This window comes from Drosophila persimilis, unplaced genomic scaffold (assembly GCF_003286085.1).
Source record: "Drosophila persimilis strain 14011-0111.01,24,50 unplaced genomic scaffold, DperRS2 tig00000124-arrow-pilon, whole genome shotgun sequence".
NCBI classification, from domain to species: Eukaryota; Metazoa; Arthropoda; class Insecta; order Diptera; family Drosophilidae; genus Drosophila; species Drosophila persimilis.
Window position 1 is genome coordinate 1,975,258 of NW_020825294.1, and position 13,283 is coordinate 1,988,540.

Consider the following 13,283-nt stretch of genomic DNA (forward strand, 5'->3'; position numbering starts at 1 on the left):
TTTCACAATCTGATTACCTTCATTTAAACGTTTTAGAGCTTAATAACTACACAAAATTAGATATATCGTATATATAATCCTCTACTGAATATTCTTGAATAACCTTTTAAACTACAACTTTTAGATCTTAACAACTAAAAAATAGGCATTTAGAGGGATTTATTCCTCGGGCCGCGTTTCACTATAGAAGCCCAGGTTCATAGTGGGAATCATGTTGCTGTAGAAGTTAAGCTCTGCGGCTGAAGGACGAATCTGTAGCGGCACCTGTGGCACTGGGAGCATTTTGGGCACCGCTGTTGGTTCAACAGCAATCATGGCCTGCTGGGTGCTTTGGGCCACCTTGTGCTGCAGCTGATGGACCTTCAAGTGGTTCTCCAGCTCAATCTGCTGCAAAAAGGTAATGCAGCAAATGGCGCACGTATAGGTAGGACCGTGAGCCTCCAGTGTGTGACGCTGCAGCTGTTCGCGCCGATTGAAGACTAGATTGCATATCTTACAGGCCAGCAGCGTGTCCAGATGAAGCGCACGATGACGCTGAAGGTCGCGCTCCCGTTGAAAGACCCTGTCGCAGACGTCGCAACGGAAGCTTCGTCCTGGCTTCTGAGGAGTTATTGGCTTCGGCATCAACTGTTGCGTCAGCTCGTGCTGTAGTTGTGCCAGCTCCTCCGGGGTCGGTGGATGCAGGGCGTTTTGTTGCTGCTGCTGCAAGATCTGCTCAACGTCGCGCTTAGTGTGCATTTGCTGATGGGCAACAAGCTTGTCCTTGCGCGATGAGGAGAACGGACAGCGGTTGCACTGGAAGGGTCTGGCGCCGGAATGCAAACGCGAGTGGTTTGTCATCTCCTGGGCGGTCTGGAAGGAGCGTGGACATTGCTGGCACACGAACGGCTTCTCTCCGCTGTGAATCCGCATATGCTTCGTCAGATTGGTGTTCCGGGAGAAGCTCTTTGTGCAGACAGTGCAGGTGTAGGGCCGCACGCCGGTATGGACGATGGCGTGCTTTTTGAGGTCAGAGCGGCGTACAAATCCCTTCCTGCACTGGGCACACACGTAGGGACGATCCATATCGTGCTGCGACTTGATATGGGCAATTAAGGCGGCTCGCGTGATGAAAAGCAAACTACAAAATGTGCAACAGTACGGAGCATGGGGATCATGGGCGGTTCTCTCATGCTGCTGGCATTCAGCTGGAAGCGTATAGCCCAAGTCGCAGTACTGACACAGAAAAGCGGTCTTGGGACGTGGTCCTCCAGTGTTGGATACAGCACTGGGCTGCTCTAACTTCATTTCCACCGCCATTTGGGCCATTTGAGCCGCATCTATGCCCAGGGGCATGGACATGTCAGCGTCTTCTACATTCGTCGTATCTGCTTCATCTTCCTCAAAGTCCTCGAACTCCTCCTCTTCCTCCTCGTCCTCTGCATTCTCGTTCTCTTCATCGGAGCCAATCTCATCATCGCTCGTCTCCGCAATCTTATCCGGATCCACTTCCACAATTTCGCAATCGTCTCCGGGCTCAAATACACCAGGATTTCCGTTCAATCCGGGTCGATACTTGGGATCCTTTTTAATGATCTCCTTCAGTTGCTCCTGCAAGGCTGCTTCCCGCTGCTTCATTCCCCGCCGCTGTTTATAGAAATCCTCCAGCACTTCCAAGCACTCAGAGCATATCTGCTCCGGCAAGTACTCATGGCGATCGTACTGCAAAGTCAAAAATCTTATTAGGAAAACATCTTTGAAAGGCTTTCCACTTACCTGCACTCCCCACACGCTCTGGCAGACATCGGCAATGCAGAATTTGTCGCCATCCCAGAAACCCTCGCGATCATTGAAAATGTTTGGCGTGGTCGCGGTCGACGCCGGCCGATGGCACAGGCGACACGAGCTGGCAGTGTTCTCGTTTGGCGGGGCCCGTGGAGTTTCCATCTGTGTAATATACATTTTATCGCAATTGCACAGGTCTAATATTGTGTTTATGAATTTTAAACGAATTTTTGCATTTTTATGCTGAGCGGGGGTGCAGTGGTGTGCGGTGTGACCGCGGATTTGTCGATAAAATATACCGTCCGACCCTCAGAAATATACCGAAACATACCGTCTCCTTTAAAAAATATACCGTAAATATACTGACGAATTCAAGTTCTTTTTTACATATTCCATTTTCTGATATTCCGTCGAATATTATTAGCTAGATCAAACATTTTGCATTGCCCACATAATTTTATACGATTAATTATCCTATTATCTACTTGACTAGCTTATTTTAAATTCTTGCTTTTTAAGAAATTCCCTTAATATGAGAAAATGTAACACCACAAAATAGAGAGTAAGTCCCAAAGAAAAGAGAGCAAGTCACAATAAAATATACGGTCTCACTCTAAAAAATACCGATAATGTATCATATTCCTCGTTTTTTATCTTCCGTGGAATATTACTAGCTAGATAGAACTTTCAACCATGCCCACATAATTTTATCCTATTAATGAATAAATTTTCTACTTGACTAGTCTATTCTAAATACTTGCTTTTATTGGATTTCTATATACCGTTGAAAATGAAATTTAATATATTGATGAAATTGGTATTTCGCAACATGTGGCATTCGATAGTCCACTCAATAAATATGAATAGATGGCGCCAGTTTTAATATCACATATATATCCAAATATTTGTATCAGAAATTGCCGAGAATCCAATAAACATAAATAATTTTGTATACTTAAATTATTCAAAGATGCATCTTTTTATAAGCATACGCCACCGCAGCAAATAGTACTTCGCAACATGTGGCAATCGATAGTCCACTCGATTGAAATCGAGTACCGAGGCGCCAGTTCGACTATCGGCAATTTGTGAATTTAAGTTTCTCGAAATTTTCCATAATTCGTGCAATTTATAGCTTAAAATTAGCTTATAACAAAACAATATAATTGCTACTATAAGTTTTTCTATCTGTGGCAGTTTGGGTCATACAAAACTCATGTTCTGAGGCTCTCTACGATGAGCGCGATAGAACATAACCAGCAGCAGCAACAAGAAACTCGGAAAAAAGCTCATTCACATTCGACTTTTGCCTGAAACGGTACACTTAAAACGAGAGTGGCGTCGGCCCCCTGTCACACCACCCGTTGGCGGCGCAATTGTACGGATTTTGGTGGTGCCCGAAATTCCGCGAATTCCTTTGCAATCCTTCATCGATCTAACAAGTGTTTGTTTTGGCGCCGGTTCAGGTTCAAGTGCAGTGGCATTTATTGCATTTTTGAGCAAGCCCGTGACCTGATGCTGCAAAGGCATACGCCCGCGCAAGCACACGTGCAAAAATTCATATACACACACACGCACACATCGGTATAACTGTTACTCCCACGCGTAAAACGGTGCCGGCAAAGCAACAATTTTCCATCAACTTCTCAGTGAGTGAAAATAACTGTTTCGTGAGTGCTTGTACTATTTAAGCTTTAGTTTAGTTGTTCTCTCTGTGTGTGGTGTGTCGCCTTTTCTCCCTCTTCCAACATTGGGTTCAATTGCCTTGCTACGCACATTTTGTCTTTATTATTCACCCCTCCTCCTCTACTGCTTCTCCCATGCGGTGAGCTCTTAGCTCTGAGAAAAGGGATGTTCGATTCTGTGGCCGAAGCGTTTGATGCTCTTACAAGTCAATTGCTCCCATGGTGGGTATACTTTGAGCCTCTTCGTGACAAACATCATAATAGAATCGTAATAAAAATAAATATGTACATACTCTATTTTAGCAGTGTAATAGGAAGAGCCACCCCGTGTACATTTATTGCGTCTCTTCTGGCGTGTTTTCTCTCTCTGTCTCTTACCCTTGTTTGACATCCTTTGTGCTTTGCTCCGCTAACCTATCTACAGTTATGCCCTTTCTCCGTTCTTCTTGTTTTTGAACTTTGTCCCCCTTTAATTGTAGTCTGTAGGGATACGTGGGGTATTGTACTTTCCATCGTTGTTGTTGCGTGTAAAAAGTAATGATTTTGGTTGCATTAATAATTTACATGACCGAATTCGTCTAAGGGAATTTTGAAGAAAACAACTTAAACTTGAAGGAGGAGCAGCAGGTACAGTGAAAGAAATTTGTAGTAACCCCAAGTTATTTACAGGAGTGACTCATACTTTAGGAAATTAATTATGCACATCTTTATTGCCCCATAGGTACCATCCCTCTCCCAAAGCTTTAATTAGAGCTTTCATTAGTTTTACCATAAACGGTACCTGTGGAGTGCAATGGGAACCTGTAAACACTCTTGTTTACCAACAACCAAGATTTTTACACACTGTTACACTGTATATGTACATTGTACATAATTAATAAGGTTGGTTGCTTACGCCAAAAACAAATGGCCAGGATATTGGAAGCATACAGGTGTAAACAAGTGCCTTCCATCCATACGATTTGAAAACATCAAATATTTTTAGTTTAACGGTTGCGAATAAAGCTCTAAACATTCCATCCATCCATTTATTATAGCACAACTATGTCTAATCATTCGATCAGAGAGTGCCCGATCAGCAGATCGGTGCAGTGTGAGTCAATCATGAGTCCGGGGTCTAGTTTTCCGCTCTCGTAGTCTCGTAGACTGTTCGCCTATTGACTTTGAACTTGACTCTGTCGTAGCGATCTACCGTAAATTGGTTGGCAAATTGGAGGCTGCAGGGAGGCGCACGCCGTTTTCCAGCACAGCCGCCTGTCAGATTGTCACATGCGTGCGATCATATGTTTACGACTAGTAATACTTCTATTCTATGGTCATGGAATACTAGCCCAGAATCATGCCATAATCTTATCAGCGAAGCGAAGCTTATGCTTGCTAAATGAATCGCTTGCGGGTGGGTTTTGTTATATGGAAAGCTTCGCTGCGATTGCCGCAAAAGATAAGAAGAGCCGGCTCCAAAGCACCCCCCAACGTAATGTGAGCGAGCAAACAAAAAGACCACAGGGGAAAATTCGATAGTAGGTGCCGAAGTTTTATATACTCTAGCAGTCAGAGGAGAGCTGTTACCATGAGGGCTTGCAATCTTTTCCCAATTAAAGTTGTAAAATATTGTATAGTTTGATTTTTGATTAGTTTGATTAATCAATAGCTGATCAAGAGCCTGTAATGGGCCAATATTATAGAATTGGAATACCCCATGAAAGAGTAATTTTAGCATACTGGACTATTTTTCCACGAAAACAATGAAAGCTGCGTGACTTGTTAGCGCGTTTGAAACCCCAAATATTTGCTCAAAAATCGTTAAGTAGTTTGTCAAAAATGCAAATATACCCAAGAAATCAGCGGACTCTTAAGCTGAGAACTGTTTATACTCTGAACCAAATAAATAAATACCTAGATTGAAAACTGCATATCCATAGCTACCAAGAATTTGTATCGGCAGGCAGTTTTCTAACGAAAGCCACATATCAAATATCGTAAACATTTACAATTGGGGCTATAAAGAAAGCTAAATAGAGAGAAGTAAGGCCCAGACCAGAATCAATCAAAGACCAATAATATTGAACATTACCGAATTTGTATATCTGATTGGTTTTTAGTACACACTCATTCAACGCTCTACTAGGCCGCAAAGGTTTGTTCATTCAGGCCTCAAATAATACCAAAAGATTTATCTATAAAGATAATTGCCATAATGGTTGGGCCAGGCCATGAATATTTTACTAGAAAAACAACAACAAAAAGGAACCCCTCTTTCTTTGCTGGGGGGAACTTTGTATTAACACATAATCTGGCCATAAAGATACACATACATATGTACACCACAGCTGGTAGCGCCTATTATTAGCCATATTTAGGGTTATTCTAGAGTAGATTTATAATTCGAAGATCCGATTGTGCCTCTACTCCACTCACAAGTGCCCCAAAAGTCAATGGCATGACAACCACTTGGCCATGACCGCCAGAGATTTTAGGCTAAATGTTATTTGAATACTGTCTAATTACTCGGTTTATACTCTGTGCCGTAGATATATCTTTATAGTCAGTTGACAGCAATTGGAACTTTAACATATGCCTCTCATTTTGGGGACAATTTGAGTACATTTCCCTGAAAGCCTAATGCATATTTTGTTGCCCCTACCTCAGAGGTGTGTACAGCTCTAGAAACGTAATCTTATAATTATCGAAATCATAAATAAAGAAATCCGATAAAGAATATGTTGCCAACTCAAGCTAGCAAAAAAATAATGGGAAAACACAAGCCTCCTTTGCAAGCGCAGGGCAAGGTTGCTTTTGAACAATCTCATCGGTACTTCAAGTGCTTTCTACTCGCTGCGTATTCTGATCTTTGCAATCAATAGTCCATAGTAGAATATAGCCAATGATAAACACAGTAGATTAGCTCAGATTACCTGGAGTAGCATACGTACGTACAACATCAAATGAAATGTGTCAGCAAGATATCAAAGTTCACTGCTGCTATAATCCAAGCAAGAGCGATTGGAAGTTTCGTTTTTGATAAGCCGATTTGCCATTTGTAGATTCGACACCCGCGCACCTTTGATGCGGCTCTTTTCAGTTGGGTTTGTGCCATCGGCCGCATCGGACGTGTGTCGGTCTAGTTAAGGGCTCGAATAGAGGTTTGTTTAGACGGGAAATTTGTCGAACAATCAACTGGAAGCACAGCCAATAACTCAAAAAGGGTTCCAGGCTATCAAATTACATAATCTAAGGCAGATTTCGTGCCACTAGGGGGCCCCCACTCTTATCTGGTACTACGAAAATGGGTACTTGCACGATAAGTACATAATCTTCATGAAAATTCATGACCCAATCAAGGCAGTATGCAAATGATTGCAAATTGAATAATTATCGGGGTATTCTACTCCGACGTTTCTCTTGGGGGGAGAACATTCCGTGCAGTTGAAAATCAAGCAATCTCCATTTAAGTGCAATTTTGTATCCACAATTGTAAGGATAAATATAAATAACAATCGAATCGGCAGTTTTAATTGAAAAGCGTAAGACTTAGTTCAATTTTTAGAGCGATATTTATGGTCTTTCATAAACTGTATGTATATAGTAGCACACTGTATATCTATCATCATAGATACCACAGAACACAATTTCAAGTGATTAGGGCTTTTTCTTTTGATCAAAATTTATATGTGTATCTGCAGTAGTGCCTTCATTTCTCATAGAGTTTTGATGTTTTTTTAAATATTTTCAGGGGATCTCCACATTATTAAAAATGGCTTGTACTTGCGAAATAATCGGCCTCGCCTGCGTGGTGGCTCTAATCCTTAGTGTTTCGGCCAAAGCTCCCTACCAGATGCGCATGTTCTTCATATTCTTTGGCGCTGGCGCCATTGTGATGCTGTGCGTGCCCTTTATGATGCTACGACCACGGGACTATCGAAATGCTCTGTAAGTTGTATGTTTCTAGAATCTTATTTCCAATCTAATGGACCATCTTTTCCTGTTTATAGGGTGCCCTCTTGGTGCTTCCGACAGCTATGCAGATTGATGGGCATTACCATGGAGGTGCGTGGATTGGAGAATGTAAGAGCGGGTCACGGCAGTGTGGTGATAATGAACCACCAGAGCGCCCTGGATCTCTGTGTGCTGAGCTATCTGTGGCCGGTAATCGGACGAGGCACGGTTGTGGCCAAGAAGGAGATCCTTTACCTACCATTCTTCGGCTTTGGTGCCTGGCTCTGGGGCACTCTGTACATCAATCGTTCCCGCAAGACGGACTCGATTAATTCCCTGCAAAAGGAGGCAAAGGCGATACAGGAGCGTAACTGCAAGCTTCTGCTCTTCCCGGAGGGCACGCGCAACTCCAAGGACACACTGCTGCCGTTCAAGAAGGGCTCATTTCACATTGCTCTGCAGAGCAAGTGTCCCATTCAGCCGGTAGTCATTTCAAAGTACGCATTTATGGACGACGAGAAGAAGACTTTCCGTCCGGGCCACGCCCTGATTCAGATCCTGCCCGAGGTGTCGACCGAGAAGTACGAGAAGGATGATATGCAGCAGCTTATCGACAACTGTCGTTCGATCATGCAGACGGAGTACACGAAGTTGAGTAAAGAAGGGCTTGCCTTGAGCTCGAAGAAGCAATCATAGGACTGGATAGAATATTATTATACTCAGGTTACTAACACAAATATTGCCCAGGAACAGAATCAAAAGCAGCCAACACGTATATATAGGGTTATTGGATTAATTTGCCTAGCTTTAAGTTATAGAATATATATTCTTCGCGCGTATTTTCGCACAATATTAACTGTTTTACCTCTAATACATGCAAGTGTTCGAGAGCTTTTTTGACAAAAAGAAAACTAAAATACAAACGAACTAACAAAGTAAATTTTTTACAATAGAATAAAAACCACTTATATCTTTGATGTTAATTATTAAGAGATTTGTACAATATTTTATATATAGTATATGAATGTAAAATGGCTCTGATCCGTGCATCAAGAAGATCTTCGATCTTAAAACGAGATGGCATGCCAAAATCAGACGGGAAATGCCAGAGTTTATAGCATATAACGAGAAATCACAGAGCTATGGATATCTAACATAAATATACCATTAAAACCACATATCCTTACTGTCTTTGCTACCGAACGATTGGGGACATTTTTCCGATCATAGGGAGGCATGGTACGCCCAGATCGGACGAGAAATGGCGGAGTTATAGCGATTTCTGCAAAAATTGGCTTATATATTTAAAAAGGCGTTACGTTTTTAGGTGAACTCTACATTCTACATTCTTGTTAGCGCCCCGACTGAGATCAGCGGTGAGTTCTCGAACTACGCTAATGTAGTTCCAGCTGTGTCCGTCGATATCAGGTGAACCGCCAATTTAGTTCAAAAAATCCCCGACGACAAGTGGGGGCGCCACCGTGCAACAAAAAAAAACCAGCGACCTACTGCTGATTTCTGTTGGCCTGGTATCCCAGATCTGAAATTTCTCGTTTTCTGCCATTTGAGCGGTCCGATTGTTGTTGTACAACAACAAAAATTTGTTGTACAAAAATTGACAACAACAACAACAACATTTTGGACAACAACAACTCTCAACTTGCGACCGCTCAAATGGCAGAAAACGAGTAACTCAGATCTGGGATACCAGGCGAACAGAAATCAGCAGCAAGCAAACTTTAGCGAATGCAAAAAATTGTTGCATACCTTCGGGGGCTTCAAAACGGAAATTTAAATTTAAAAATGTAACGACATCCCAGTATACATATGTTGATTTCTCCGCTATTTATGGGCTGATCCGGTCGTGCGACGGCTTCCTGTGATCGGAAAAAAATCCCTGATCTGATGAAGTCCTTAACAAGGACCAAGGATCAAGGATATTTTCTTTGTAATCCAGGGGCTGTGGAGATCGAATAAACATCATGGACAGAGTCCCTGACCGCCATCCCAATCCGATTAAAACATATGAAATTGTTTTTTGATTTTGTAATAAACTATACAATATATATTTAATGTATATATGTTGCATTATATAATATTCTGTCCATGTTACTGCTAAAGCAATACAAAATACTATGCTATGGTATTACTAACTGGCATACTTATACAAATAACATCGTATTATGTACAAATGTTGATTTCCGTTTATTAATAATGCTAAAACGCACGTTTATATAGTCGTACGCCAAACCTATACAATTCGATTTAGTGCCCTTGCGGGACATTAACTTCGTGGGGCACTGTATCCGCGTTGAGGCGCGGATGAGCCCCACCGAAGAGTTTTTAAGCATATGTTTTATCTATCCAATATGTCATTATGTACATATGATTACATTAATCTATGATATAGTGAATACATATGTGCTAATAAAGATGGTAGTACACGGTTAAGATATCTAAATTAATTATAATATTGCATAAATGTTTGGGACTGTATGGTTTCCAAATAATTCATATGACAAGAAAGTCCCAAGTGTGAAATTCAAACAATATGCTTGCTGGATATCGATTAACAACGAGAAACAAGGCAAGTTGGGTAAATGACATTGCACTGTGCGATGTGATGTGACGAAGTAGTATCCTTCAGTCGCGAAACAAACAAAAACCACACAGGATCTGGCATCCATCAATGCTTATCACAATCTACGATTATGGATAACAGCGTCTTACAGCTATCATAAGAGTCATGCTGGCATCGGAGTTCTTTGTGGATCTGTGGCTACAACGTTTTCATCTATCTGGCAGGAACACTTTGTGGTTGGTTCGTCGTCTCTTAACTATTCAAATTAACAAAAGGCAATACAAAATGCATTTACGGAAAACATTACAAATAATAAATTCATTCCAATTCAGATGAATATACAATATACGACAATCATTCGACTTGGATGTGGAAGCAGACATTAAATCAGATCTTTGGTTGATTACAATTACAATTAGCTTTGTCTACACAACAATTGTTCCCCTATGTACGAGTATATAAATGCATTTCTGTATTGGATCTGTTAATTTAAGAGTGCAGATTTTTACAATTTTCAGTTTCAGTTTTCTGTGTTCATTCGTTGTTTTAGCGTTTACAATACAAATACAATTCTCAGAAAAGGAAAGGAAAGGCCTTTGTCTATACAATACGATACACATATAATAATTGCCAAGCAAAAGTTATTGAGCCGTTTCTTCATTCGCATCAAACAAACAGATAATCAAATAGGAGTTTGGCGACTGCTGGGATATGTTTCATAGCTCTAAGGACCATCCATCCGTCCATCCATCTATCATAGAGTGGGGGGTGGGGCGTGAGGGTGGGGACAACTTAGGTGGTAGGTGCTCTATTTTGAAAAGACATATTCGTAGACTTAGGCGTACAATGAAACTAAAGGTAATTTGCACTAATTTGAAGATTTTTCAGATGTGTATTTCTTAACGATGCAATTTCATGTATTCTGTTTCTGTTTCGGTTTCTGTTTCTTCCGTATTGTACTGCTTAATGCTTAAATAAATTATATCACAACAATAGAGACAAAGTTTGCGGTTCGGAGTGCGTCGGCGTGTGGCAGGGCGGGGGCGGGGCGGCAGAGGACGAATTGGGGCAAACCGCAAGGTGAACAAACTACAGATACTCTCTTGTATTGGCTAAACATTGCAAAATCTCACGCATGCGAACACACACACACACAAACATACAATAATGAACAATAAATGGTATATATATTTGTAAAAGGTAGTATATGTAGATGTATATATAAGGGGAGAGCCGCCGACGCCGCCGCCGCCACTGCCACACACGCGCTGCAGGGTTTCACTGAGATCCAAGACAAATATGTTTAGGCCGAGCTCTGTCTTAATACTAACTCTTGCTGAGCGCCTTTTTCTTTCTTTGTACTAGGATATCGTAGAACGGGTTGTGGCTGATCGACTGCGTCAGCCGCTTGATCCACTCCTGCTGGTCCTCCTCCGTAGCGGCGGACATGCGGTACACGGTATGCTTGCCCTCCACCACCTAATGCGAATGAGAGAGAACAAATGATTAGTACATACTTCTGTGGCACATTCTTCTATTGTACTATATTGAAAAGGACTCACCTTGCCCTCGGAATCAGTCTTGCAGGCCTTGATTATATCGGCACCGCCAGTGGCAAACAGCTCGAAGCAATGCGGTTTGCTGCGATCGTGTATCTCCCGCACCGATATATTCTCCAGCGGTATAATGCCACGCGGCTCCTTGTCGGTGGTGTATTCAAAGTAGTAGAGGCAATTGTCGTTCAATATGAACCAGCGTCTCTTCCACGATTTGTATCTGCAAATGGAAGCATATACACGTAAGTATGGATAGCTACTCAGGCATGGATCAGTCACTCACCTGCCGCCCTGCTTCCACAGCCAGCCCTCCTTGTCGGGGTTGAAGAAGGTGTGCATCAGATCGTTGCCATCGTCTTGGGGTATTTTGAATGGCTCGGTGCGTATGGACTCGTAGAGGGACTCCAGCAGGCCGCGGGGCAAGTCCCCGCCGTTGTTGATGCCACGATTCATCGAGATGAATTGCTCAACGGTGGGTTTGTCTTTGACCTAATGACGACAGAAAGAGTCAAGAATCAAGGGTTAGCATGGCTTCAACTATTGCATGGCATGTAATGGCTCTTAATTAGCAAGCAATTCGCCTCCGCTGATATCGTTTTCAGAAGTGCCCTAGAATATGCCACGAGCTGTGGCATGGTGTGTGGATTCCCCTACACTTGACCTATTAATAGCGACCACAACCCAAGCGACGGCAGCAGACCGTGCGAGTGGTGTAATTTCTCTAACGATCGGACGGGACGGACGCACGCCCTGTCACTCACGACGCAGCATGCGGAAGTGAATCGCTGCTGCGCTGCGTCGCGGCGACGTCGACGTCGATAATTGTGGCCTGACAACCGGCAAATAGGAATTCAATTTCGCAGTTGAAGGACAGCCCATGGGCCGGGCCACGCGTCGAGTCGAGTCGAGTCGATTCAGGCAGTTCTTTCGGTTTTTTGGCATAAGCAACAACTTCCTGACGTGCTGCCAACAGTACGAACATCCGGTTGGGAGTGGGAAGAGGGCCAAATAAATTGAAAAGAACAGATCTGGGGGTATTTTTGGATGAATCCACCACACAATACCCCTTGATGAATGGCCTGTTCGAATCAAATTATATCTGAATGCGATCTAAAGGCAGGTGCTATCCAATCCACTGCATACCCTAGCAATTGGCAGTACCCACCGATGGATTGTGCAGCGATGTATTGAGCATTATAATGGCAAAGCTGAGCACATAGCATGTGTCCGTGTTGGTGAAGATGTCCAGATTTAGCTGGCAGTAGCGCTGTGCAAAGCACTCCATCATTCGATCGATCTTCTGCGCCTCGCCGGGCAGTCGAAACGACCAGAGAAATTGTCTGTTGAAGAGAAAAGAAGAGGAAATTCCCATTAGCGATAATTATAACAGGTGGGCTGGAGGGTGGACCTACCTTAGGGCCTGCACTAGAATGAGATTGGTAAAGTCGTGTAGCGCCACGAAGGCCTTGAGGACATCCTCGTTGAAATCGTTCTTTTCGCCGAGGTAATCGCCTGGAAAGAACGCACCGAAAAGGCAGTTAAAATAAATGTTGGTTATGCGTTTAATTGAATTTCGCGTTGGCCATAAAAGAAGGTCGATTTATGACTTCAGGCCGGGGTATTCCCCACTCACCTATGGCCGTTTTATTGAGGCCCTCGCCCTTGTAGAGGAAATGCGCCACATCCTGGGGATCGTGACGCAGCAGTCGGTTCTCCACGAGATACTCAATGCCTGGAAAAGGGAAAGAAAGTAAGGAATAT

At 42.8% G+C, this 13,283-nt stretch overlaps 3 protein-coding genes across 5 annotated transcripts in view; 1 reads left to right on the forward strand and 2 right to left on the reverse strand.

Moving 5' to 3' along the window:
• Window positions 1-1,998, reverse strand: LOC6593972 (zinc finger protein 436). Its single transcript, XM_002018978.2, has 2 exons — window positions 1,756-1,998; window positions 1-1,701 (listed from the first exon to the last, which is right to left on the reverse strand). Exons 1-2 carry the CDS (start codon window positions 1,939-1,941, stop codon window positions 160-162), a joined length of 1,728 nt encoding a protein of 575 aa, XP_002019014.2. The 5' UTR covers window positions 1,942-1,998; the 3' UTR covers window positions 1-159.
• Window positions 1,999-3,043: 1,045 nt separating this feature from the next.
• On the forward strand, window positions 3,044-8,237 carry LOC6593949 (1-acyl-sn-glycerol-3-phosphate acyltransferase alpha). Its single transcript, XM_002018977.2, has 3 exons — window positions 3,044-3,413; window positions 7,183-7,379; window positions 7,442-8,237. The coding sequence occupies exons 2-3, from the start codon at window positions 7,204-7,206 to the stop codon at window positions 8,079-8,081; spliced, it is 816 nt and encodes a 271-aa protein (XP_002019013.1). The 5' UTR covers window positions 3,044-3,413; window positions 7,183-7,203; the 3' UTR covers window positions 8,082-8,237.
• Window positions 8,238-10,828: 2,591 nt separating this feature from the next.
• LOC6593948 (cytohesin-1) overlaps window positions 10,829-13,283 on the reverse strand; it is a 36,927-nt gene continuing 34,472 nt past the window's right edge. For all 3 annotated transcript variants that reach the window (XM_002018976.2, XM_026987302.1, XM_026987301.1), the window contains 6 exons: window positions 13,156-13,254; window positions 12,935-13,034; window positions 12,688-12,862; window positions 11,806-12,011; window positions 11,529-11,742; window positions 10,829-11,445 (listed from right to left, as the gene is read on the reverse strand). In XM_002018976.2, coding sequence (XP_002019012.1) covers window positions 11,293-11,445; window positions 11,529-11,742; window positions 11,806-12,011; window positions 12,688-12,862; window positions 12,935-13,034; window positions 13,156-13,254 — 947 coding nt within the window. In that variant the 3' untranslated portion in view covers window positions 10,829-11,292. The remainder of the gene's footprint in view (window positions 11,446-11,528; window positions 11,743-11,805; window positions 12,012-12,687; window positions 12,863-12,934; window positions 13,035-13,155; window positions 13,255-13,283) is intronic.

What these genes read in the sequence shown, in the direction of transcription:
- LOC6593972 (XM_002018978.2), bottom strand. Translation starts at nt 1,941, where the DNA reads ATGTATATTACACAGATGGAAACTCCACGGGCCCCGCCAAACGAGAAC. An exon ending in AGAGCGTGTGGGGAGTGCAG is followed by an intron (nt 1,702 to 1,755) that starts GTAAGTGGAAAG and finishes TTGACTTTGCAG; the next exon opens with TACGATCGCCATGAGTACTT.
- LOC6593949 (XM_002018977.2), top strand. Translation starts at nt 7,204, where the DNA reads ATGGCTTGTACTTGCGAAATAATCGGCCTCGCCTGCGTGGTGGCTCTA. An exon ending in CGGGACTATCGAAATGCTCT is followed by an intron (nt 7,380 to 7,441) that starts GTAAGTTGTATG and finishes TCCTGTTTATAG; the next exon opens with GGTGCCCTCTTGGTGCTTCC.